The sequence below is a fragment of the Verticillium nonalfalfae genome, assembly GCF_003724135.2.
Source record: "Verticillium nonalfalfae strain VnAa140/NRRL 66861 chromosome Unknown scaffold_94, whole genome shotgun sequence".
Taxonomy (NCBI): domain Eukaryota; kingdom Fungi; phylum Ascomycota; class Sordariomycetes; order Glomerellales; family Plectosphaerellaceae; genus Verticillium; species Verticillium nonalfalfae.
The window spans coordinates 37,216-60,153 of record NW_021167319.1 but is presented as its reverse complement, the minus strand read 5'-3'; the positions used below and the strand labels follow the sequence as shown (position 1 = coordinate 60,153).

The window sequence follows — 22,938 nt, the reverse complement described above, 5'->3', positions numbered from 1 at the left end:
ATTATGTACGATGAAGAGGTCTAGCAGCTTGGCTGAACCCGACCATTATTCGTGATTCACACACCAGGTGTCCCGGAGCCATCACACACTCGCTCACTGCCTTGCGATCAAGACCGTTTCAACATCCGCCCTTGCGAAGATTTACTGCCAGTTGGTGGTGGCACCAATGTTGCCACCCGAGGCGGGCAGCAGGAAGTTGCTGGCGACAATCTTGCCGTTGGCCTGCCTGGCGCCCTTGACGAGCGAGACGTCGACGCTCTTGAAGCTGGCGTCGGTCCAGACGGGGCTGCTGTTCCACGAGTTGCCCGTGCTCGTAGCGCTCTTGAGCGAGGTCTGGCCGGACTGGGCCGTCGTCTTGGAGTTGCGGGCCGCAATGTTGTTCTGGAACGTGGCCTTGGCGGCCGAGGTCTGGAAGCCGACGGCGCCGTTGTTGTAGGCCGTGTTGCGCGTGAAGAGGAAGGTGCCCGTCTGCTTGTTGTCGGTGAAGCCCTTGGCGGCGTTGCCAAAGGCGATGCAGTTGTTGACAATGTGGTCAGCGTTGCCGGTGCTGCCCGAGGGGAGACCGCCGAGCTTGAAACCGTTGCCGTCACCGGCGAAGGGGGAGAAGTTCCAGCGGTTGACACCGTTGCCCCAGGCGATCGTGTCAGTGACGGTGACACGGTCCTTGAACTCCCTGTTGTTGTCTGGTTAGCCAGTCCGAAAGTGATGACCGTCTCGAGGCGGTCTCAGAGCCTGTAGCTTACCAGAAGTCAAGACCGTCATCAACGTTCTCCCAGAGGCGAGCGCCGCGAAGAACGTTACCCTTGCCGGAGCCCTGCTTCAGAGCGAAACCGTCGGCGCTCTCACCATTCTTGCGAGGGTCACGGTTGCGGTAGGAGTCGAGGTAGACGACCTGGTTGTTGGACAGGGCACCCTCCATGTGGAAGCCAGTCTCGTAGTTGTCGTGGGTGGTGATACGCTCAAAGTAGTGGTTCGTGCCGTCACGGACGTAGACACCGTAGGGCCCGTTGATGAAGGTGAGCTTGTAGAACTTCCAGTAATTGGCCTTCTCAATGTGGAAGATACCACGGTCCTTGTTAGCAAGGGCGGCATCGAGGGCAGCCGGGGTACCAGTGAGGGCCTCGCCATCAATGATGACGTTCTCGCTGTTGTAAGCCGTCATCGTGTAGGGCTTGGCAGCGGTACCGCTCTTGGTGATCTGAATGTTCGTCGTCGGCTTGTGAGTGCCTCCACGGAGATAGATGGTGTCGCCAGCGGCGGCCTTGTTGACGGCAACCTGGATCGACTTGAAGGGGGCGGCGAGGCTGCCGGCGGCTGTGTCCGAGCCGGTGGTGGCGACGTAAAAGTCGGCAGCCGAGACGAGGGCGGCCGGCGCCACTGCGACGAGGATGCTGAAGAACTTCATGGTAACAGAGTTGGAAATGAACTGGATTGAAATGAGAGAAGAAGAATGGTGTGAAGATAAGGATTGACAAAGGTTGGAAGATCGCCAAACTCAAAGGAGAGCCTCTACCCAAGCTTGGGTGCCGAGACTGACGTTCATATATGGTTCTCGTTCCGACGTTCTGGCCCTCCCTCTGACTTGGCTTGAGCTTACCTTAATCCTTATTTTCAAGCCATGCTTTCCGGCCGAGATGATCGAGGCACTCGCCAGGTGTCAGCATCCCGGTCCTAGTCCTAGCCGGGACAACTGGACAAGCATCACGGCGAAAGAATCTGTCTACAGACTAGCTTCTGGGCAAAGTCCTCTTTGGTCGGCGGAGGTCGATATGTCTGATACAACTAGGGCGATAACTGACAGCCGAGCTGACGATCTAGAGTCGCGTAGAGCAGATTACAGGGCCTCATAGCGGGGCATGGCTTGGATTGAGTGCTGCTGAAATTGATTGTTTTTCTGGCATAGCGTCCTTCAATCGCGCGCTGGGTCCGGCCTGGGGCCCTGGTCCTCGCCCCCTTCGCTCCAAGGAGTACACAGAACATGAGTGAGAGATGGACCTGGGCACTTTGATTGCTGTAGACAAAGCAACGACAAGGAATTCCATGCGATCAAGTCCACCAATCCCTGTCAGGGCCGGCCCGCCTATCTCAGTATTCGATCGGATGGCAGCATCAAGCCTTGTAGTGGTGAGATAATTAGCTCGGGTTGACTACGACCGAATACGTAGAAAGTCATCCAGAGCTATCCCCAATCTCCGTCCCGATCAAGCATCGGGATGTTTCATCCGGACATGGCGCTTTCGCTGGGCGGAGGCTTGACAGGGCATTCCCGCCAATGGACGGTGCAGAATTTTCCCCAGATCAGATCAGGGGCGACGAAAAGAGATGACATTGTCAGGCACGTGGTGTGAGCCATTCTTTGCAGTGCCGAGTGGTCTGGGCTCTGGGGTCTTGAATCCCAGCTTTTCGAGTCGGCGTGGGGAATTCAGTCGACAGGTCCCCCAGGCGAGCTCTACAAGAAGCTTGAGTAAGGAGAAACAGCGCCTTGGCCCTGTCATCGTCATAGCCTGCGATATGATAAGAGCTTTTTGGCCGTGGTGTCAAGAATCGATGGTCTCGCCTTGCCACATGGTTCTCTGTGCAAGGCTCGAATACGAAGATTTTTTGCAGACTCTTCTTACATCCATGCCCAATTTCTGACAGCGCTGACCTCCAAAGACTCGGTATCTCCGCAGCTTTCTCGAGCATTTCGCGGTCTTGTTCAACCTTGCAGAAACGATGCCTGTAAGATGTTCGGAGCGCCTTGTACGCACTCCCCCAGCTGCGGCCATGGACGATCTAATGGTGCAACGACACGCCACTAGATGTCACGCTGGCAATGAACATCCTCGGTTGCCAACAGACAGGCGCGTGCCGCGTTATGTCTCTGATATTGAGATGCATGAAATCCTTGGCAAAACTGCCGTAGACCAGAGCATCATCAGGTTTATGGGAGCCAGGCGAGGGCAGAATGCGGTTCCAAATACCAACCTACGATCTTGTCCACCGGCGGTCCCAAATGCGACGGGGATGCAGCCGCCTAGGAACTCTAATATGATCATCACTCTATTCAAGCTAACGTCGCACAACTCCGTTCTGACGCGATATATAATCTCATGACACGTCTGCTTGATGCCTTAAGTGTTCAGCAACAGCATCAACAGCGTTACGCTCTAATCAGCCAGGATATCTCAGTCGCGCTGAATCGGCATCCTCGCGTTCAGAGTCGCCAGTAGCTGTGGGGCCATGCCAATCCGTTTAGGAGTTTTGCTTCCATATCAGAGGGACGAGGGGGAGATTGGCAATGCGAATGAACGACCTCCAGGGATTCAATGTCGCTCCTTCTTCTGTAGACATCGGTCTTGATGTTAATTAGAAGACTCAGGCTCTATCAATAACCGCAAGCGCTCCAGCTCGCCCTTTTGCCACTCCGTCACCTTGCCCTGCCACTTCTCGCCTTTGCCGCCGCCCTTGACAGCCGGAACGGCCTCCTTGATTCTGGGCACGAGGGCATCAACAGCCTCTTTGGCACCGACGACGACAACGGGGCCCGACTTCTTCGTCTCGCCCGTCGCAATGACAACCGCCCGCCCCGCGGCGATCGCAGCGTCCTTGACCTCGGACACGATGAGGTTCGCAAAGTCCAGCCCGTCCTCGGTGCGGTAGACCCAGGCATCTCTGCCGGCCGCGATGGCCGCGCGCGCGCGCTCGCCTTCGAACCGCGCCAGCTCGGACAGGAGCCTCTTCTCCTTGCTCCGTAGCTCCGCACCGACGTCTCTCAGGCGCGTTGTGCTGGCGATGACCTGGTCGGGCGTGCCGCCGCAGGACAGGACCTTGCCGACGGAGGTCAGGGCCGCTATGGAGTCTGCCGCAAGCTTGATGGCGCGGTCGCCGGCTGTGAAGAAGAGGCGACAGTGCTTCACGTGGACGGGCTGTGTCGAGTGCAAGAGCATGAGAGCAATGTGTGACGTCTTGGCCAGATGAGTGCCGCAGCATCTGCATTTCACGGTCAGTCCTCTAGATCCCTGGCAGACTTGAAACTCGCAAAAGGTCAGTCGGTTGGACCTACGTGTTGCTGTCGACATCCCCAATGTGAATGACGCGCACGACACCCTTGGTCTTGTCGTAGTCGTCAGGCAGGGTGTCGTCCTTGGCGTTTTGTGGAACGTCGACCGTGATGGGCATGCTATCGCGGATAATCTCGTTGCAGCGGTCCTGGATGGCCTGGATCTCTTCGGGCGAGGGTTTCCGCGGCAGGTCGACATAGTTTGCCTCGCCCGGCTTGCCCATGCCCCAGCCGAGAGTCTCGAGGTTATCGCACTTGTCCATGACGGCCGAGAGGAGGTGCTGCCCCGTATGCTGCTGCATGTGGTCCCAGCGACGGTCAAAGTCGACGGTCTGGCGGACCCGTGTGCCTGGCGCGAGGGGCCGTGGCGAGTGGTAGATGCATTGCAGGCCCTGGCGCTGGACGAAGTCAATGGGGATGGGCTCTGCGGCTTCATCATCCAGCGATATCAGAGTGCCAGAATCGGAGGGCTGTCCGCCGCCTGTGGTGGCGAGTTAGCACGCAGAGACGGCTGATTCTGTGTTCGAGCAACTAGCTGACCTTCAGGAAACAAGACCGAGTCGGCACATTCGATGAACCAAACATCTTTTGCTTCAGCTGACTCGGCAGCTGCTTTCGACTTCCTCTTGCCACCCTCCTGTGATGTAGGCGGCGGTCTCTTGACGCATGACAGGACCTCGCTTTCCAGGGTTCGCAGATAGGAATCTTGCTGACAGGCCAGCGCACCCACGACGCGGCCCGAGGACGCCGTTGCTGGAACAGTCATGATTGGTCTGTAGGCAAGACGCAGACTTGATATCGTCGGCTTGATGAATGTCAAAGGACGAATGGTTCGAGGCCAGTTCCGTATGAGAGGCACAATGAGCATGATGAATCACGATCCAATGAGGCAGTGGCCATTGATAAGGGGAGCGATTCGCGATTGAGATAACACCAAGCTGTGGGCGTGCTGGCGGCTGACTAAGGTACAATGCCTTCAAGGGAACATTTCGACAGTTCTAGAACCTCCCATCTACAACGGCCTCGGCGACGTGACTCACGGGGAGGGACAGACACATGGGATATGGATTGTTCTCTAGCTTCAAGACTTTCAGTGAAAGGCAGTGTCCAGACAATTGAGGGTTATTGAAGTTGATGAACCGAAGGGGCCCGATTAGTTTGAGCGACAAGCCAAGCAACATGATGTCAAAGTTCTTTAACTCGGTCATCTCTCGCAACCCATCAAAGATCACGAGATTTTTATGCCCACCTTCAAAGTCATTGATGAAATCAGGGGATATCACCCGTCAGAGCTTGTGCGTACTATTCCGAGGCCAAGAGACGACTTGGCATACGAATGGCTTGCATTTGAGACCTCAGAAATCGTGGTCATATTGCATGTTCACTCCTTGCGTTTCATCCACAGACTGCTGAGCCGAGTCTTATTTCATCTATGTTTGTTATGAAGGAGGATTGGCTGTCACTCACGTCGTCATGATGTTTGGTGTCCCGCGGCTGGAGGCGAGCGAATTTCGGCGACATCGCTCAAGCAGTGAGATGACAGAGAGTACGATGACGGGCGACCGGTCAAGGATCCTTTCGGAATACCTGGTCCAGAGTTGACAATCTTAACTCGCACATGTCTTGACTCGGGCTTCGCGAGTGGGGACTGCAAATTCTGACGAGAGGATAGTCGTCAAGGTTCAATTCGTGCTTGCGCGGGTCATTCCTTTGTGAACAAGAGCTAATGTCTTCATTAAGAACAAGGCTCGCGTCCACTATCTTCAGACCTCAAATTCAAAGGTGCAGAACACTTGGCTTCCGCGGGATACACCGTCTTGACCTACTTGAAGACACTCATGTGCACAATGCATGTCCTGCTTCGTACATCTTCGCCCTCTCCATGACACAGCCAGACTACCTTCCCGATCAGCTGGAACAGACATGGACTCGTCACCCTTCCTGCAGGTCGTGATGCAGTGAAGCAACCGCCTCGGTGTCTCTCGGTTTTCGGAGAAATAACTCCACGCCGAAAGCCCGAGTCTGTCCAAACGACGCGTGGAAAGCTCAAGAAACGATGCTTCTCCAAGATGATAGGAACGCCGTAACATGAGGTCCCTGTCTCGTCGACGCGTACATGGTCTGCGCTACCGAGGCCTCGCATCAGGCCGCATGGTCAGCTTGCTGACCGAACAGAGACTAGCACTCTGCTCAGAGAGCCTCGGGCTAGGGTCGCGGAGCACCTAGACGCTATGCGAGCTCGATATGCATACCGGGGGATCGCGCCCGGTCAGAGAAGGTGTGATGGCTGCAGCGAACGGGGTGACATCAATGCGACTTACGCGGATCCTGCGAGATGTGGTGGGTGGGTGGGTGGCTCCCTGTTGTGCGGGGGAGGCGCACAATCGGCAAGTAATTGCCGGTGCCCTGCATACTATGGAGAGCGGAGAGGGGCGAAAGCGAGACATGGTAAACATCTTGTTCGTATCAAGCCGAGTTGCTCATTGCCAAATTTAGGTTGCATCCGGAAGTCCGCCGTGTCGCAGCTGCAACTCTGCGGTGGCCTATCGCAACCAGCACGTGGGGAGCACTGCATCGTTCTCATTACTGATCACCTCGGTGCTTTAACGTGTTGAACAGCGAATGGCAGCGGGAAGATCGATCAGGATCATTGTTCAATGGAGCATGTTATTCACGCTGAAAAGTGAAAGACTAGATGTACAGTGGTCGGGCTGTGTCTCCTGAAACCGAATGAAAACCCTCCAGGCTAAGGACAGAGATATGGAACGACATGACGCTTCTTTGCGGTGGGCTATTTTCGCGTGAGACTCAGAGCTCTTCAGGCTGAGCACCAGCAGAACGAACAAAGTCGGGCTTAGTGACGGCGTTATTGTCAGCATCCTTCACGCGGTCCCAGAAGAGTTTGGCATTCTCTGGATCGTCTGCAAACAGAGTGTCGACAACCTGCTTCTTGGGAGTGTCGCCCATCCACTGGAATAGAGAGATATCGCGAAACTCATCAGCGCGGAAAACCTCGAGCATCTCGATAGGCTCGTCGCCGATATTCTCGACGAAGTGGCCCATGTTCCTAGGCACGATGCCGACATCTCCTGGCACGTAGTCGAAGGTCCTGGCGTTACCTTCAGAGGCAAAGATAGTGACACGAGCACGCCCCCGGATGAAGAAGGACCATTCATCGGCGTTGGGGTGCCAGTGCATCTCGCGAATCGCACCAGGCTCGATGATGGCATGGGCTGCGGCGATGGTCTTGGAAATGGGGAAGTTTTTCGAGTCGGTGATGCGAACCTGGCCGCCGCCGTTGGTGCTGTTTAGGGGTTCCTGTGCCAGCATCTTGTGCGTGAAATTGTGCTTCGACTTCTTCACGTTCCTGCCGCTGGGCGCTTCCTTGTCGATCGACCCTGGCACAGTGCCCTGGAAGATATACTTTTCCTTGGCAGGGATGTGTGCAAATACCTCAGGAGCCAAGTTGAAGTTCTTTGCAATAACCGACTTGGGGGTGTGGGCTGCCTCGGTCAGAAAGTGACATGTGAAGTTGAAGGGACAATCCTTACCCAGCCAGTCAGTAAGCACAAAGGTAGACTCTTCGGAGAAGTGGCCATCGTCGAAGACAAGAAGGAACTCGGTTCCATTCTCGCTGAGGCCCTGCAGCGAGTGAGGGATTCCAGAAGGGAAGTACTATGTGGTATAAGCCAAGCTCATGTAAAAGAACACACAGGCAGTAATGAGAGAAAGCGAATGCTTACCCAGAGATCACCCTTTTCCAAATCGTCGATAAAGTTGCCACCTTCGTAATCCAGAGCGGTGACTCGAACCTTGCCCTCTAGCACGTAGGCCCACTCAGCCTCCTTATGCCAATGCAGCTCACGGATGACACCTTCGCCCAGTCGCATGTTGACGCTGGCGAGTTCTGAGCTGCTCGGCAACTCTCGAACAGTAGTCTGTCGGGTCCACCCGCCCTCCTGCATATTGTTAGCTCATTCCCATGCACGATAGCAACAAGCGCCCTCTCTCGAGCCATTTTTCATACTAACCTCAATGCGAATATGAGAGTCCGCAAAACTCCAGCGCATATTGCCCAGGTTACCGTGATCTGTGCTCGGCGGTCGTACGAGATCGGGGCTCTGGCGGGAACGAGCCTCATTCCACGGCCCTAGGACGGAGGCACCGAGGCCGTTGCGCCATGGCAGGGGGTCCAACTTCTCACCAACAGCATCGACAGCGTTGTCATCAGGATCTCTATGCCCTGGAGTGAACGGAATAGGGTTTCCACCGGAGACGCTGCGGTAACTTGAAGGGATACCAAGACCATCAAGCAGTCGCTGCCGAGGGCTGTCTTGAACAGGAATGGCCGCGCAGAGCCCGGCTGCAAGGAGTATGAGTCCAGAGCGCATGCTGGGCAAATTGAAAGTGCAAACAGGGTCAATTGAGTGGAGTGAAACTAGGATAAACCAGAGCCACTTGATGTGGCAGGCCGCAAGATAGGATAGTCTGGCAGATAGATGGTGTGAAGGGGGTGTTATGCGAGCATGTGGCCGGCTGCTGAACACCAACAAGTTGCCGAGTTGCTTTTGTACGTTCATCAATACGGCAAGGCTTTGGGTTTGCTGACTCCATGTATCAGCCATCTCAGACTCTGGAACCCGAACCCCGAGTCATTTCCATGGCGTTACATGCGAGCCGTAGCAGAAGGGGGAATGGTGGAAATGCGGCTGGTCGTCACGTCGTGAGGGGTACGGCTCACGGCACGGTGGCTTCGGCGATCGACGAGGGGGTTGCAGCGGCGCCGACCATCAAGTCACTGCAGTCGACCCGCGTCGGGAAGCATGCATCCAAGTGACCACTCGCGTCTCATCCCACGTCGTGGCGTCAATTGGACAATGGTCATCACACTGCATCAAGGTCAAACAACCAGTCACACAAGAAATGCCGAGGACTATTGGCCAGTGGCAATAGCCCGAATGCCGACGGAGTAAGGTCTCCTGTGGAAGTCCATGTTTATCTTGAACATCGAAAAAGATGAGGTGATCGCGTGTCATTCTTCTCCTCACGATCAACTTGATCCGAAGCAGAATTCGCACTCTTCTCGACCTCAACCGTGACGACGCATAGACGACAGACAAGACAGAATGGCCTCCATACCAACTTCCAACTCTTACGGCACTCTCAATAATTCAGCTCCTGTTGGAGGTAGCGATGTGGCCAATGGCCAGACTGAGCATCAACCATTACTGGGTGGCCAACCATCCAAGAAGTCAAGCCTGAAGCATCGACTGGCAAGCGATGTGCAGCGAGACTGGGCTGACCTTGTCCTTTTGGCTTGTTACATCATTACTGGTCTTCTAGATAGTGCTTCCATCTCGACTTGGGGCGCTTTCGTATCAATGCAAACCGGCAAGTTAGCCACCAACCGGTCAACAAGGCTCATGATGGTAGACCATGCGAACTAATAACCCGTGAAATGGCAGGCAACACGGTTTACCTCGGACTTGGTCCTACCGCACAGAGCAACCGATGGAAGAAATCCGGTATCTCGATTCTGTCGTTCTGTGCAGGGTCATTCCTGTTCAGCCGCCTCCACCGAAATTTCTCGCCCTCACCCAAGCGACGCTGGATCCTCTGCCTGTCTTTCGCCATTCAGACTCTTTTCATTGTCGCAGCCGCTTCAATTGTCACTTGGGGACCCAAAGACGCTGGTCCGGACGATGTGCCATGGTATGTCATCGTACCAATAGCGCTTGTCGCGTTCCAGAGCTGTGGGCAGGCGGTTGCAAGTAGGGCCCTGAAGTACAACGCCCTCACAAGTGTTGTATTGACGAGTATCTATTGTGATCTGTTCTCCGATGCCCAGTTGTTTGAGAACCTCTTTACCAATGCCGAGCGGAACAGAAGGGTGGCAGCACCTAGTCTCCTCTTGGGAGGCGCCTTATTAGGAGGGCTTATTGCAAAAAGTGCCCTCGGCACGGCTGGGGCTCTGTGGATCGCAGCCGGTCTGAAATTTCTCATTGTCCTGGCCTGGGTTTCATGGCCAGCTGAGGAGTGAGGACATTCATCATTATACACGCAACATAGGAGTGAGGCCAGACATACATCACTATGCACGCAACATAGGATCATAGGTTAAGCTTTCAAGCATAGAAGCCGAGTCACATAGCGCAAGGTTAGCTTAGCTAAAGCGCGGGGAACACCCTGACGTTGAAACATCAGTCATATAATGGGAGTAAGACAATCATTTTTGCCACACCCTGATAGAACCCTGGAGTGGCGTTCTGATCTTCTATTTGCTGAAATTTTAGGAGGAAGGCTATTTACTCGGCCCTTGTAGGCTATTCACTCTGTCAGACAGGGGGCAAGCCACAGACACAGCTCCACAGCCCAAATTAGCTGTGGCTGCTATGTACCTGTCCTCGTCTCTTGTATACTCGAGTCTCTCGATTAATTCCGAGCTATGACTAAGGTAGCTGACAAAGCAACGCAGGTAGCCCCCTAAGGCAGCCCCCTAAGGCAGCCCCCTAAGGCAGCCACCTAAGGCAGCCACCTAAGGCTCTACACTTACCCTATCTTCCACTACATTATCAAGACCCTCGAACTTAACAATAACAACAACAACAACACCACCACCACCACCACCACCACCACTAAATACGCCTATTTTAAGCCCTCCAGACATCGCCAACGCCTCATTTTATCGTTAAAAGAAGCCTCTCCGATACCTCGTTTACCGATAGACTTACCGGCCAGCACCGAGGCCGCTACCGAGCATCGCCTTCCTCCAAAATCAACTACCCGTAGCGAAACCCTCGAGCAGGAGGCAGATAGCATCCAGGAGGGAGGCCTTAGCGCGTCGCGTGCTTCGCTATTCGAGCGACTCAAAGGTACAAGAGACGAGGACAGGTACATAGCAGCCACAGCTAATTTGGGTTGTGGAGCTGTGTCTGTGGCTTGCCCCCTGTCTAGTGTGGTTTTACCCTTGTCTGACAGAGTGAATAGCCTACAAGGGCCGAGTAAATAGCCTTCCTCAAATTTTAGCCTCCCGCGGTGCATAAACAAGCCGATGACACCCAAGTAGGACCGATATAGGAAACACTAAGCCAAGCTAGATCTACAAAACACGGTACTTTCATCACGGAACCCCTGGGATGCGTCTTAGCGAGCCCCGTCCAAAACGGATGCTGATCGACAGAAAATTTTTGTACTTCTGATGGGTTCTGGGCGTCCTGTTTGGACATTCTTCAAATTGTATGTCATCGTCATAACGGTTCTCTACTTCCTTCCTACATGTATGTAGCACTGTCCTTGTCGGAATTTCAATCCGTGGTAGTGCTTTCCCAAGGCCAGGTTACTCTAGATACGGTACCCAGTCAGAGCTGCCTCATCCTCATCTAGTCTTGAAATGATCGAGGAGATTATACTAGGTACCGAGTTTGAGTTACGAAACGATACCAGCTCGTCTCCATTCGAATTTCTTCCAGCGAGGCAGGATGAGCCACTCTGCTCCAGAGTTTGAGTTCTCTGATAGCCTCCCCATGGGACCTGGCACAACGCGAATCCACCAACTGATTTGCCCCTCGAACCTTGAGATCACGTCCAGTATGGATTTGTGCCACTCTCTGCCAGGCCTCGGAGATCTCAGACTGTGCTAGATTGTGTGACCACGTGCCGTGCCAACTAATCTCAGAATCGCCCTCGATTACACAGTAACGGAAGACGCAAGCAGTATTCCTTGTCCCATACCAGATCTCCATCAAGTTGAGAGATGGCATTCGCTGGGCAGTGATACCGGCGTCCACCAGCATAGCAGTCACGTCGTCAGGATGTGACTCCTCTCGAAGGACGAGTGAAGACAGAGCTATGCTTTTGAGGATGTCCCAGGTTTGATACTTCATCAACCCTCGTGCTGTTACTGAGAAGAAATCCCTAGCGTCCACAAGGTACGACGCAGACAGCGTGGTCATCATGGCGCTTCTAGAGGCCAAGGCAAGCCAAACGGCTGGGGACGGCGTGCGTACAAGCTCCGGGCGGAAGAACCAATCATTGGGAAATTCGTCGTAATGGAAAACCAAGTTAAAGTCCTCATTGAAACCCCCAAATAGGATTAGACTCGTGAGGCTTTGTGGAAGAGAATGTGTGATGATCTCGACGTAAACTGCCAAGCCGCTGTATTAGCCTCAAAATGAGTGCTATATTCATCAGGTTTGCGGTGGGAAAGATGTACCTTTGTCCACACCATAACCCCAAGTGGCAGACCGCCAAAATGTTCGCCAGGGTTCAAATATTAATATTTCGAGTCGAGGCAAGCTTTGTAAGACGCTTTGCAAGGCATCGATTCCAATCATGCGTCGGGTCTGTCGTCGAATAAGGAGAGTCTGGATCACGGGGACCTGGGGAAGAACCTGGTCCCGAAACTCAGAGAACAAACCGGAGCTGAACACCTTCAGCAGTGCTCCAAGCTTAAGGGGCTCCGTCCGGCGACCGCGAGACCATCTATGCCAGGGGTTATGTGGCTCAGTCATGTCTGTCTGGAAGTCATGTCTGTCTGGACTATACCCCGCGAAAAGTCCTCTGTATCAAGATGAACATCGGCCTGGAAGATATGTTCCCTATCGCTAGACGAGATGGCGCTGATTTCGAGGAGTATTCCGGTGACAAGAGGTGCCCCCCAGGTGCTAAGGACAGAGAACAGACGAAAGATGGCATCCTGGAATGTCTGTTTGTCCAGCTTCTGTTCGAACGGCTTCCTCAACGAGGTGCACGTTGTACAAGTGTATCTGTGGAGCTCGATCCGGAGATGGATGTCTTGAACATAGCCTTTTCGGTGCGGCGAGAGTTTGGTAATTCTTTCAAACTCGGGCAAGCATGATTGAGTCAGGACTAGGCGGTGCCAAATCTCACCCTCAAAGAATCTTTGCCAGTCTTTACAGACTGAAGAGTAAGTAGTGAGGCGGCGCGCTTTCGCTTTCGGAACCGAAGGAATATCCTTTTCGGTCATTACCCTCAAAATATTGGCTCTAATATCGAAGGGCAAGCCCTTCCAGTCGAAAGTCGTGCAGAACATGGCGTTGAATGGAGCCTGGAGGTAAAGAAGTATGGCCGAACAAGATGGGAAGATTCTACTTATATGCCAGTCCACAAACAAGTGTTATGTTGGCCAACCGGGTGTCCAAAAAAATCGCATTCCAAACCTACCCAGGATAAGTACCACCCATACGAAATCTTAACTTTATGAAGCTCTTAGCGCTTTCAACCTGAACAGAGCAACCTGAGATGTTCTCTAGTCAGTCCTTGGGCGTACTTTTCATAATAGGTTGTTTTCTTATGAGTTTAAGGGTACTATGAGGTATAGGTATAAACATTTGAAGTAGACTCACTTTTAAGGAGTGCGTGTATGTTTGGCACCCGCTTCCTAGATCTTCGTACGAAAGGGTGTATCAGGGTACGCCAACCTTCCAACATGGATTTATCCCCTCGGGAGGCCACCCATGTGACTCATCGACCCAGATCACTGAAAGTATCGACAAGCCCATTGATACAGAACATGGCTGCTGTTTGAACTGTAAGACCGTTCCAGCAGTTGTTTGTGCACAACCTGCATATTTCGCTGTGACTGAGGCGTGCCTGAGGTTGGACTGAGCCGAGCCTGAGCAAGAGCGGCAAGGGCGCTAACCTGATTAGACCTGCGCCATGGGTAGCAGCAAAACCAAGAACCCCAGTACGACTGCGGGCGCCGAGGATCGAGCCTAGTTCCTCCCGTTCATCTAAACACCCCGATGTGGGCCACTGACCGAAGTTCCTTGCGGAGAACTCCCGGTTGGACGGCATTTTAGGACTCGGCCGGTTGCACACCAAAAACAATGGATGACTTCACCCAGGCCTTACCATTGGCAGGCTGCCTGGTCATTGGATGCCGTCCTGTTGCATCACGTATCTCCCCCTCGTTTCACGAGGTTGTACACATTTGATTTGCTTACCCCTCTCTACCGCGAACATGCCAGAGAGTACTGCCTGGTGACCACTCACCCTACACCACCAGAACACTGCGTTCAGTGATGAGACTGGTGTGGCATCCATTCTCATCTCTCTCTTTTCGACATGCTGCACCATGCACACCCTTCGAGCTTTTTTCTAGTGAGAAGTCGACGATCCCGAAGACCGAAGTAGGCCGGTTAGATACCAGTCTTTGTAGAGTGATCGATGCAACAAGTCCATTCGACACCGCGACGTCAGCCTGAGTATCCGCTGCGTAGGGTTGAGTGATTCAAGCTAGCAACGCGTCAGGAAGCGGCCGCAGGTCCGCTTTCAGAAGGTCTGTAACGAAGAGGCTCACATATGTAAAGCCCACCCAGGCCTCCCGGCTCATGCTGAATGGGCAGGCTACAGACCTTCTTGCCGTCTACTCGTCTCTTTCATTCACGTTTACATTTGTCTTCTCAAACCGATCGTCTTAGCCATGAAGGTCTTAGACAAAATCAAGGCCGATGTCAGAACTGACGTGACTTGGAACCGAGTTGGGCGTCTTGGAGCGTCTGGTGCTCGCGCCCTGCCCTCTGCTTCAGTCCATTACGTTGTCGAGAAGTTCCCAATCATCGGGTGGCTTCCTCGGTACAATCCACGATGGATCGTTAATGATTTGATTGCGGGCCTGACCATTGGTCTGATGCTCATTCCTCAGGGACTGTCGTACGCCAAGATTGCAGACATCCCCGTTGAGTATGGTCTCATGTCGAGTTGGCTCCCCGCAGCCATTTATGCTTTCATGGGAACCACCAAAGGTATGGTTCATCACCAGGAGATATGCCAAGATACTTCTAACCCCCGTGCCAAGACCTGTCAACTGGACCAACTTCACTGATTGGTCTCCTCACATCCGAGAACGTTCACGCCCTGCAAGATCGATGGACACCATCAGAGATCGCTTCAGCTACAGCGCTCATGATGGGTGTCTACGGTATGATTCTGGGTTTCCTAAAGCTCGGGTTTCTTTTGGAATTTATCTCCCTACCCGTCCTCAGCGGTTTCATTTCCGCAGTCGCCATCACGATCATCCTGAATCAGATGGACTCTCTTTTGGGAGAAGACAACGTCGGCGACGGCGCTGCCACCCAGATCCACGACATCTTTAACCAGTTGCCCAACGCAAATGGATGGGCTTGTCTCATCGGGTTTTCAGGCATCCTTTTCCTGACACTCCTTGATCAAGCTGGGAAGCGGTGGGGGAAGAAGAACAAGACTATATGGCTGCTCTCCATCACTCGAGCCTTTCTCACCCTCGTACTTTTTACTGGGGTCAGCTACGGAGTGAACAAAAACAGGTCGGAGTACCTGTTTGAAGTCGTCGAAGTCAAGGCCAATGGCCAACAAGCACCCACCTTCCCGCGCCAGGATCTGATCCCAGAAGTGGCCGGCCGCAGCATTGCAGTGTTCATCGGTGCAGCAGTGGAACATACAGCGATTGCCCGTGCCTTTGCAGTCAGGAATCAGTACACGACAGACCAAAGTCAAGAGCTTTGCTACTTCGGCGTAACCAATTTCTTCAACAGCTTCTTTCACGCCATGGGCGTCGGCGGCGCTATGTCGCGAACGGCTGTCAACTCTTCTTGCAATGTCAAATCACCCTTGTCCGGTCTCGTTACTATGGCGGTGGTACTCATCTGCGTGTATGAATTGGTCGGAACGCTGTTTTGGATCCCCAAAGCAACACTAGCTGCGATCATCATCACGGCCGTGTGGCCCCTGATCTCACCGCCGTCGACTTTTTACCGATATTGGAAGACCTCTTTGGCTGACTTCATCTCCTCCATGATTGCGTTTTGGGTCTCGCTTTTTGTTTCTACTGAAATCGGAATTGGCGCTGCCGTCGGCTTCAATATTGTCTATGTCCTGTTGCGCCAAGTCTTCACAACTCTCTCGTCAAGCGGATCTTCTCAATCCCAGTCCGAGCTTGCTCGCGCACTGCATGCATCAAGCGCAGTTCCGAGGAACCTGCCCGAGGACACGCGAGTCTTCAGGTTCAACGAATCGCTTTTCTTCCCCAACGCTTTCAGTAACACATCTCGTGTACTGGATGACATTCAAACATTCCACGCGCCCGTGTATAACGGCAGCCACGGACCCGAGACCGAGCGCAACTGGTCTGTCGTTGGCGAGAAACGCGTTGGAAGGCTCCGAAAGAAGGCTGGCATTCATGATCCCACGTCGTTGCCCGAAATTGGTCTCGTTGTCCTCGACTTTGCGAGGGTTAATCACATCGACTTCACCGCCATCAGTCATTTGAAGAATCTTGCCGCCAGCGTTCGCAAGTACGGTGGGGACAATGTGGAATTGCGGTTCGTTGGAATGTCTCCTTACGTCCGTCAGCGGTTCGAGAGAGCGCAGTGGCTAGTACTTGACGCCGATGCCACTGCGAACGAAGATACCCAGACAGGCACCGTGCTCCTCTACTCAGACTTGGCCAGCGCCATCTCGGCGCCACGGAAGAGAGACCGAGCGTCAGATGATAACGAGATCAAGGGCATGGTCTCTCATGACGAGAAGGCACAGGCTTGAGCCGGAGTTAGTCAATAGCAGGCGAATTCGCTTTCTCTATTTCTTTCTGGTAAAGAAGTCATCATGACGGAACACATGACTTGCCTGAGGATACCGTTTGGGTCTGGTTTTATTGGATACATTACTCAGGGTCACGACACGTACGCCATCGAAGTATCTCTACAATAATCGACGTTTTTGGTTTTTTTTTCATACTTCAGTTCTATTCGGCGGTTGACAGGAAGGTCATTGATCACTTGTACTGCCAGCATTTGCAATGAAGGTACAGGCTATTTCTAGGTGCAGCTTCACGTTTCTCCTTTTTCCATGACCATTCCACGCCACCAGAAATAATTCGTAATGTGATCACGTAGTGCGACCGCGGTTTGGACATGTCGAAGCTCCACGATGGTAGATTGTCGACGATAGACATGCTGATAGTTCCCACCCACTTCAACGAACCATTTTAGCGGCTCAAGAAGCCAGGTCAACGTAGAGGATAGCGAAAACTCTAGCATTTCAACAGGCCCTACACCGGTATGTATTGAAGGTGCATCGGCTAACTAGCTTCTCTTTGACCCGAACCCTCGTCACGACCACACCCTTATTATCCTGTGCAGATCGGTGCTGCCACATTGCGCCTCAGCCCCAGGGCCAGACCATTCCATAGGCATGGCCGCCATTCTGTCGGCCGACTCGAGCTTGTTGGCGCAGCAGCCTCGTGGCAGCACGAACTATAATGTCTCTTTCCCCACAGTTCAGCGTGTGATTCCAAATGCCGGGACATCCTTCGTCCTCTCTTCCATCTTCCCCGCGTTTTAGTCCCCACGATTGGTGCAGCCAAGCCTCTAAATTAGGAACAAGAGCGTCATCGCGGGGACAGAACGCCGGGCGAAACCCGAGATTTGTCGCCCGGACTTCCCGTCATGCTTACCAGTCCGTTTATCGAACGCGGGGTAGAGCCGACTGGAAACATCAATAAGAAGGGGTGTCCAGGGACGTTCTGTGTCTGTTGTCCCCCCATCATGTTCTTCCGAATTTTACTGACTCCCCTCAAGCAATCCGTACAATATGACGACCATGAAGGCTGTGAACTACCAAGGGCCGTTCGAGGTCAAGGTCCAAGAGGTTGAGAAGCCAAAGCTAGAACATCCCGATGATGTCATCGTCAAAGTCACAACGGTAAAGATGGCCCACTGCGACCGTAATTAATGGAGAAACCTAATAAATCTACAGGCAGCGATCTGTGGTAGTGACTTGCAGTGAGTAGGGGGGATGGGGGAGGTTGTCTTGGAAGACCTCTAATCAACATCCGCAGTATGTACGAGGGCAGAACGGCTGCTGAGCCCGGTATCACCTTTGGTTGGTGTGACACTAGTCACCTCATCTCGTTACTGGAAAGCTGACTTGAAGGCAGGCCATGAGAATATGGGGATTGTTGAGGAGCTGGGAGAAGGCGTGACGCTTCTGAAAAAGGGTGATCGCGTTGTAATGCCGTTCAATGTCGCTGACGGCCGCTGCCGAAACTGCGAGGAAGGGCGCACTGCTTTCTGCACTGGTGTCAACCCTGGGTTCGCAGGAGGGGCATATGGTATGTTATTCGAAGCATTTTCGACCATTTGATACTGACTGTTCAGGCTACGTGTCTATGGGGCCTTACCGCGGTGGTGAGTCTGATGAATCTGTGTTATGATGCGCCCCTATTAAGCTGTATTCTACAGGGCAAGCACAATATATCCGAGTACCCTATGCCGACTTCAATGCCTTGAAGCTACCGGCAGGCAAGGAGAACGAGTCAGACTTTATTCTGCTTGCAGGTGAGAGCTAGAGCATCAAAGATGTAACTACTGAGACCTTTACTAATTGGGCGCACACACAAGACATCTTCCCAACAGGTACCCTCCCGCAACTGAAGCCACTAATCTGCATTTCTGCGTGCTAACATGGGCAGGATGGCATGGTGTCGAACTATCCGGTTTCAAGCCCGGCGAGAGCATTGCAGTTTTCGGCGCTGGCCCCGTCGGGCTAATGGCGGCTTACTCTGCCGTACTGCGTGGTGCCTCACGCGTCTATGTTGTCGATCGTGTTCCTGAGCGCCTGAAGGCAGCGGAAAAGATCGGGTGCGTGCCCATTGACTTTAGCTCCAGTGACCCAGTGGATCAGATCATCAAGGCGAACGATGGTATGGTCGATCGGTCCGTGGACGCTGTTGGCTACCAAGCGGTTGATAAAGGCGGCTCGAAGGAACAGCCGAATATCGTTCTCGAGAGCATGATCCGCGTCACCAGGGCTTGCGGTGGGATGGGAATCCCCGGCCTTTACGTGCCCAGGTATACCATGCTTATACAACAGCGCTGAAATGACCGCTGACGAAGAGCTTCGTAGTGATCCTGGCGCGCCTGATGATGCATCGGGCAAGGGTATGATCAGCCTCAGCTTCGGAAAGCTGTTTGAGAAGGTAAATGGAAGAAATAGCAGATAGTCACCAATTCTAGCTAACACAAACTAGGGCCTGAGTCTTTCCACCGGGCAATGCAACGTCAAACAATATAACCGCTATCTTAGAGATCTCATTGTTGCAGGCAAGGCGAAGCCGAGCTTCGTTGTCTCTCATGAGATTGGTATCGATGACGTTGAAGTTGCCTATCAGAAGTTCGACAAGAGAATCGATGGTTACACGAAGGTTCTCATCCATCCGAACGGGGGTTTCTGAGAAAAGGGCACTCGTGTGAAGTGAGTTTATATGCGCGACAGAAGGTCATGAGGGTCGCACTCTGGGATCGTTTGGTCATGCTGCCCACAATCTGTTGGCAATATCTGCGAACTGTCTCCTGTTCTTCGAGTACCGTATTTGGTCTACCTAATTGAAATTTCGTTTGCATGTTTCTTGGATGCTCGTGACTCAAAGTCTCTATGGTCTGAAAGGTTAGTGGTCGTCACTGATTCTTGTCTGAGGCGGGACCGCCGTGGCGAGGCACATGATTGCTGAATGTGAATAATATCGCCGCCTAAATCGGACTTTTGTGCTGTTTAGGAGATGATTGACGCTCCTCGGGCGGTGTGCTCACCTCGATGTGCATAAATCCACTGAGGGCCAAGGCCTTGCCAGCTGTCGTCTCACCCCTGACCTACATGTCAGGGCTCCTACAGGGCGAGATACGCGTATGAAGGATCAGCCCAGGATGTTTGCTGCCGATCCTGAACCGAAGTCTTGGCGAAGAGAATCAAGATTGTTTTTTCCCCAACCTGCAGGATCACAGTCCATTTTACCAAAAACACAGGACGATATGTTCTGCTGATTGATCTGAAATGCAGTTGACATTGATCGGATTCGCCCTTTGTTTCAGTATTGTCGCTGGATCGGGGCGTCAACTCTCATCACGACGTCTCTTTGATGAAGGCTCTTGCAAATGTCTCCCTGGGGATACATGCTGGCCTATGAAGTCAGAATGGAATCGACTGAACGAAACCGTCGGGGGCAGACTGATTGCAACAGTACCACTAGCTAATGCATGTCACGGGAAGGACTATGACGAAGCGGAATGCGCTCGTCTCCAAGAGGAGTGGCGTTTCTCAACAGTCCAGTGAGTTTATGCACCTGTCGGTCTTGAATTTGAGGTTGTGTCCATCCATGAGACTGACCTATACGCCAGCTCTCAATCATCCTCATCAGTGATGGCGCCTTTGTTCGCCAATCAGAGCTGCGATCCCTTTCAGCCGCGAGATGCTCCATGTGAGCCGGGAAACTATGTGGTGTACACCGTTGATGCTTCAGGGCCGGAAGATATCATCGCTGCGCTGCGATTTGCCGAAGAAAAGAACGTTAGGTTCGTAATCAGGAACACCGGACACGACTACCACGGCCGATCAACCGGAGCTGGTGCTTTATCTGTTTGGATACATCACCTTAAAGACATGGAGATTATCGATTGGCACGATGATCAGTATGTCGGCAAGGCCTTGAAGCTAGGCGCTGGGGTCCAAGGGTTTGAGGCGATTGAAGTCGCCCGTCGCGAGGGTCTCACGGTTGTAACCGGAGAATGTCCCACGGTTGGTCTCGCGGGCGCATACACCCAGGGCGGAGGACACTCTGCCTTGAGCTCGATCTTTGGTCTAGCGGCGGACAATGCGCTGTCTTTCGACGTGGTAACACCCTCGGGAGAATTGGTAACCGCTTCGAGCTCCGAAAACCAAGACCTGTACTGGGCACTGAGTGGTGGTGGCGGCGGCGTTTTTGGCGTCGTGGTATCCATGGTTGTCCGAGCTCACCCTGACGCCAAGGTCGGCGGCGCTCGTTTTGCAGTGGCTATTCCGTCGAATCAATCGGAGCTTCTGTACGATGTCGTAGACGCCTTCCATGCTGCGCTGCCCGACATTGTCGACGCGGGTGTCATGGTCATTTACTTCTTCGGCCCAGGTTTCTTCCAGGTTGCAGCCCTCACTGCGTACGACAAGAAAAGGGAGGAGACCGAGCAAATTCTGGCGCCGTTCAGCACCTCTCTCGCTGGGCTCGGTATCGAACTCGAAGTGGCGTACACTGAGTTCAGCAGCTACGCCGACCATTACGACCACTACTGGGGCCCGCTACCCTCGGGCAACATTCAAGTAGGGACAGACCTCTTCGGCGGTCGACTGCTGCCTCGAAAAGTTCTGCCAGACTTCGCGCCTACGACCAGAAAGCTCGTAGAGCTCGGTGTTGTCTTCATTGGCGTTGGTTTGAACGTTTCGCCATTTGGGAAGGACAACATCAACGCCGTCTTGCCCCAGTGGCGGGACTCCATCGTGCAGGTCTCCCTGACTCTCCCTTGGGATTTCGGGGCTCCCTTTGAAGAGATGGTTGCACTTCAGGATCGCATCACGAACGAGGTGCAGCCTGTCATTGAGGCTGCCACACCCGGAGCCGGGGCCTACATGAATAAGGCAAACTTTCAACAGCCCGACTGACAAAAAACGTTCTTCGGAGAGAATTACCCAAAACTGCTTCAAATAAAAAATAAAATTGATCCCGAGGGACTTTTGTACGCCGTCGCAGGCGTTGGCAGTGAGTCCTGGAAGGTAGATGACCACGGTCGCATGTGTAGATCTTTCTCCTGTGAGCGGCGTCGGGCTTGAGATTGGGAGCTTAGTTTGGACAATCAGAAATTGGAAGCTACTGGCCTCACTGACTATTGACCCATGTTTGCACCATGGTTTGATGGTATTGGCAAGGCTGTCATATCATGTGCGGCCAGAGCTATCTCATCAAGGGGTGGTCCTCGAATATCATCTTCTTAGGTCCCTCTTTCCTCTTCATTTCAACCGCAATCATGCTGCAATCGCCACTTTGTCTGTTGTAGTCCTTCAACGACAGGTGCGCATGCTGTCTTCATGAGCACGATTTCCCGGGGTCATCAATCGTACAACCATGCGCGAGTATGAATCAATTCGCTTCAAAGGTCTACCTATATGTTCTGGGTTCTTTCCCCCCAGAGTTCCAAGATACTCAACGGCGTCTGAGGTTTAAAGAGCAGCGACAGTAATCAATTTGTGCACGGCTGAATCTGTGCCTTCCTCTCACGTTGACCACAGCCCAGTGTCGTTAGGCATTCCCAGCATAGCTTGAGGCTGATCTGGCACTCACAAGGGTCTCTGCATCCATTCGATGCATCGTCAAGGTCATTACACTGGAAGTGAATTCATGTTGGTACTCTACTTCGCTTAGAGCACACACAGCCGCATTTCCAGATCATTTGACTCAGAGCGCAGATCACAATGACTAGGACTAGTCAGCCTTGAAGCTTTTTAGACTTTCGTCGACCTGGACAAACCCTAAATGCAGTCTTCTATGCAAGATCAGTCACTTTTTGAACCAATAGACATCTGAATGTACGGATAAAAATTTGCTGCTTCAATCCAGACTTGACATGAGCCAGCTCAAACAACGCCCCAGGACCCGCTGTTGGGAATACAGCAGTTACTTGTCGATTCCCATCGACATACACAATGTCTGGCCATTGTTCTCACTTAGTGAGACAAGCGAGCCTTTGTCGGACTCGCCCAAAGTCGAACACTTGAGGGGGAGGGCGCGATGGATCGTGTAGATAGGAACGTCCTTAGTGCGCCCTCCGACCGATCAAGAAATAACTCAAGTGTAGACGAGGGGCGCGCCTTTCGTACGACAATTAGGCGGGTCTTGAACGGTGTAGAGCACGGCCGTGGGGCTATCGCGATGTCAATATAGTAGGGCCTAAGACGCAACTGAATCACCATCAAGGTTGCATCCATCATCGACAATCGAGCATTCCGAAATTGACATACGCTGCCAGCTCGCAGCATGGGCTCGCTCACCAACATCAGACCACGCATACTGCCGTTCCATCTGCCCTTAGCTGCCAACC

The 22,938-nt window shown here is 53.1% G+C and overlaps 7 protein-coding genes across 7 annotated transcripts; 4 read left to right on the top strand and 3 right to left on the bottom strand.

The window, feature by feature from the left end:
* Positions 1–141: 141 nt before the first annotated feature.
* D7B24_009450 (uncharacterized protein) lies at positions 142–1,405 on the bottom strand (the record flags this gene model as incomplete). Its single annotated transcript, XM_028643524.1, has 2 exons — positions 142–673; positions 744–1,405. 2 exons carry the CDS (start codon positions 1,403–1,405, stop codon positions 142–144), a joined length of 1,194 nt encoding a protein of 397 aa, XP_028492916.1.
* Positions 1,406–3,344: 1,939 nt separating this feature from the next.
* On the bottom strand, positions 3,345–4,808 carry AARSD1 (Alanyl-tRNA editing protein Aarsd1; the record flags this gene model as incomplete). The annotated part of the gene is made up of 3 exons (XM_028643523.1): positions 3,345–3,972; positions 4,046–4,523; positions 4,583–4,808. The coding sequence occupies 3 exons, from the start codon at positions 4,806–4,808 to the stop codon at positions 3,345–3,347; spliced, it is 1,332 nt and encodes a 443-aa protein (XP_028492915.1).
* A 2,042-nt stretch (positions 4,809–6,850) lies between these two features.
* Positions 6,851–8,433, bottom strand: D7B24_009448 (uncharacterized protein; the record flags this gene model as incomplete). The annotated part of the gene is made up of 3 exons (XM_028643522.1): positions 6,851–7,717; positions 7,786–8,001; positions 8,074–8,433. The coding sequence occupies 3 exons, from the start codon at positions 8,431–8,433 to the stop codon at positions 6,851–6,853; spliced, it is 1,443 nt and encodes a 480-aa protein (XP_028492914.1).
* Positions 8,434–9,000: 567 nt separating this feature from the next.
* On the top strand, positions 9,001–9,489 carry D7B24_009447 (uncharacterized protein; the record flags this gene model as incomplete). The annotated part of the gene is made up of 2 exons (XM_028643521.1): positions 9,001–9,011; positions 9,159–9,489. The coding sequence occupies 2 exons, from the start codon at positions 9,001–9,003 to the stop codon at positions 9,487–9,489; spliced, it is 342 nt and encodes a 113-aa protein (XP_028492913.1).
* A 4,997-nt stretch (positions 9,490–14,486) lies between these two features.
* Positions 14,487–16,582, top strand: D7B24_009446 (uncharacterized protein; the record flags this gene model as incomplete). The annotated part of the gene is made up of 2 exons (XM_028643520.1): positions 14,487–14,808; positions 14,862–16,582. 2 exons carry the CDS (start codon positions 14,487–14,489, stop codon positions 16,580–16,582), a joined length of 2,043 nt encoding a protein of 680 aa, XP_028492912.1.
* A 1,050-nt stretch (positions 16,583–17,632) lies between these two features.
* D7B24_009445 (uncharacterized protein) lies at positions 17,633–19,274 on the top strand (the record flags this gene model as incomplete). The annotated part of the gene is made up of 10 exons (XM_028643519.1): positions 17,633–17,743; positions 17,798–17,823; positions 17,880–17,923; positions 17,979–18,152; positions 18,199–18,228; positions 18,283–18,378; positions 18,442–18,456; positions 18,513–18,891; positions 18,947–19,019; positions 19,071–19,274. The coding sequence occupies 10 exons, from the start codon at positions 17,633–17,635 to the stop codon at positions 19,272–19,274; spliced, it is 1,152 nt and encodes a 383-aa protein (XP_028492911.1).
* Positions 19,275–20,236: 962 nt separating this feature from the next.
* On the top strand, positions 20,237–21,505 carry D7B24_009444 (uncharacterized protein; the record flags this gene model as incomplete). The annotated part of the gene is made up of 1 exon (XM_028643518.1): positions 20,237–21,505. The coding sequence occupies one exon, from the start codon at positions 20,237–20,239 to the stop codon at positions 21,503–21,505; it is 1,269 nt and encodes a 422-aa protein (XP_028492910.1).
* Positions 21,506–22,938: the final 1,433 nt, after the last annotated feature.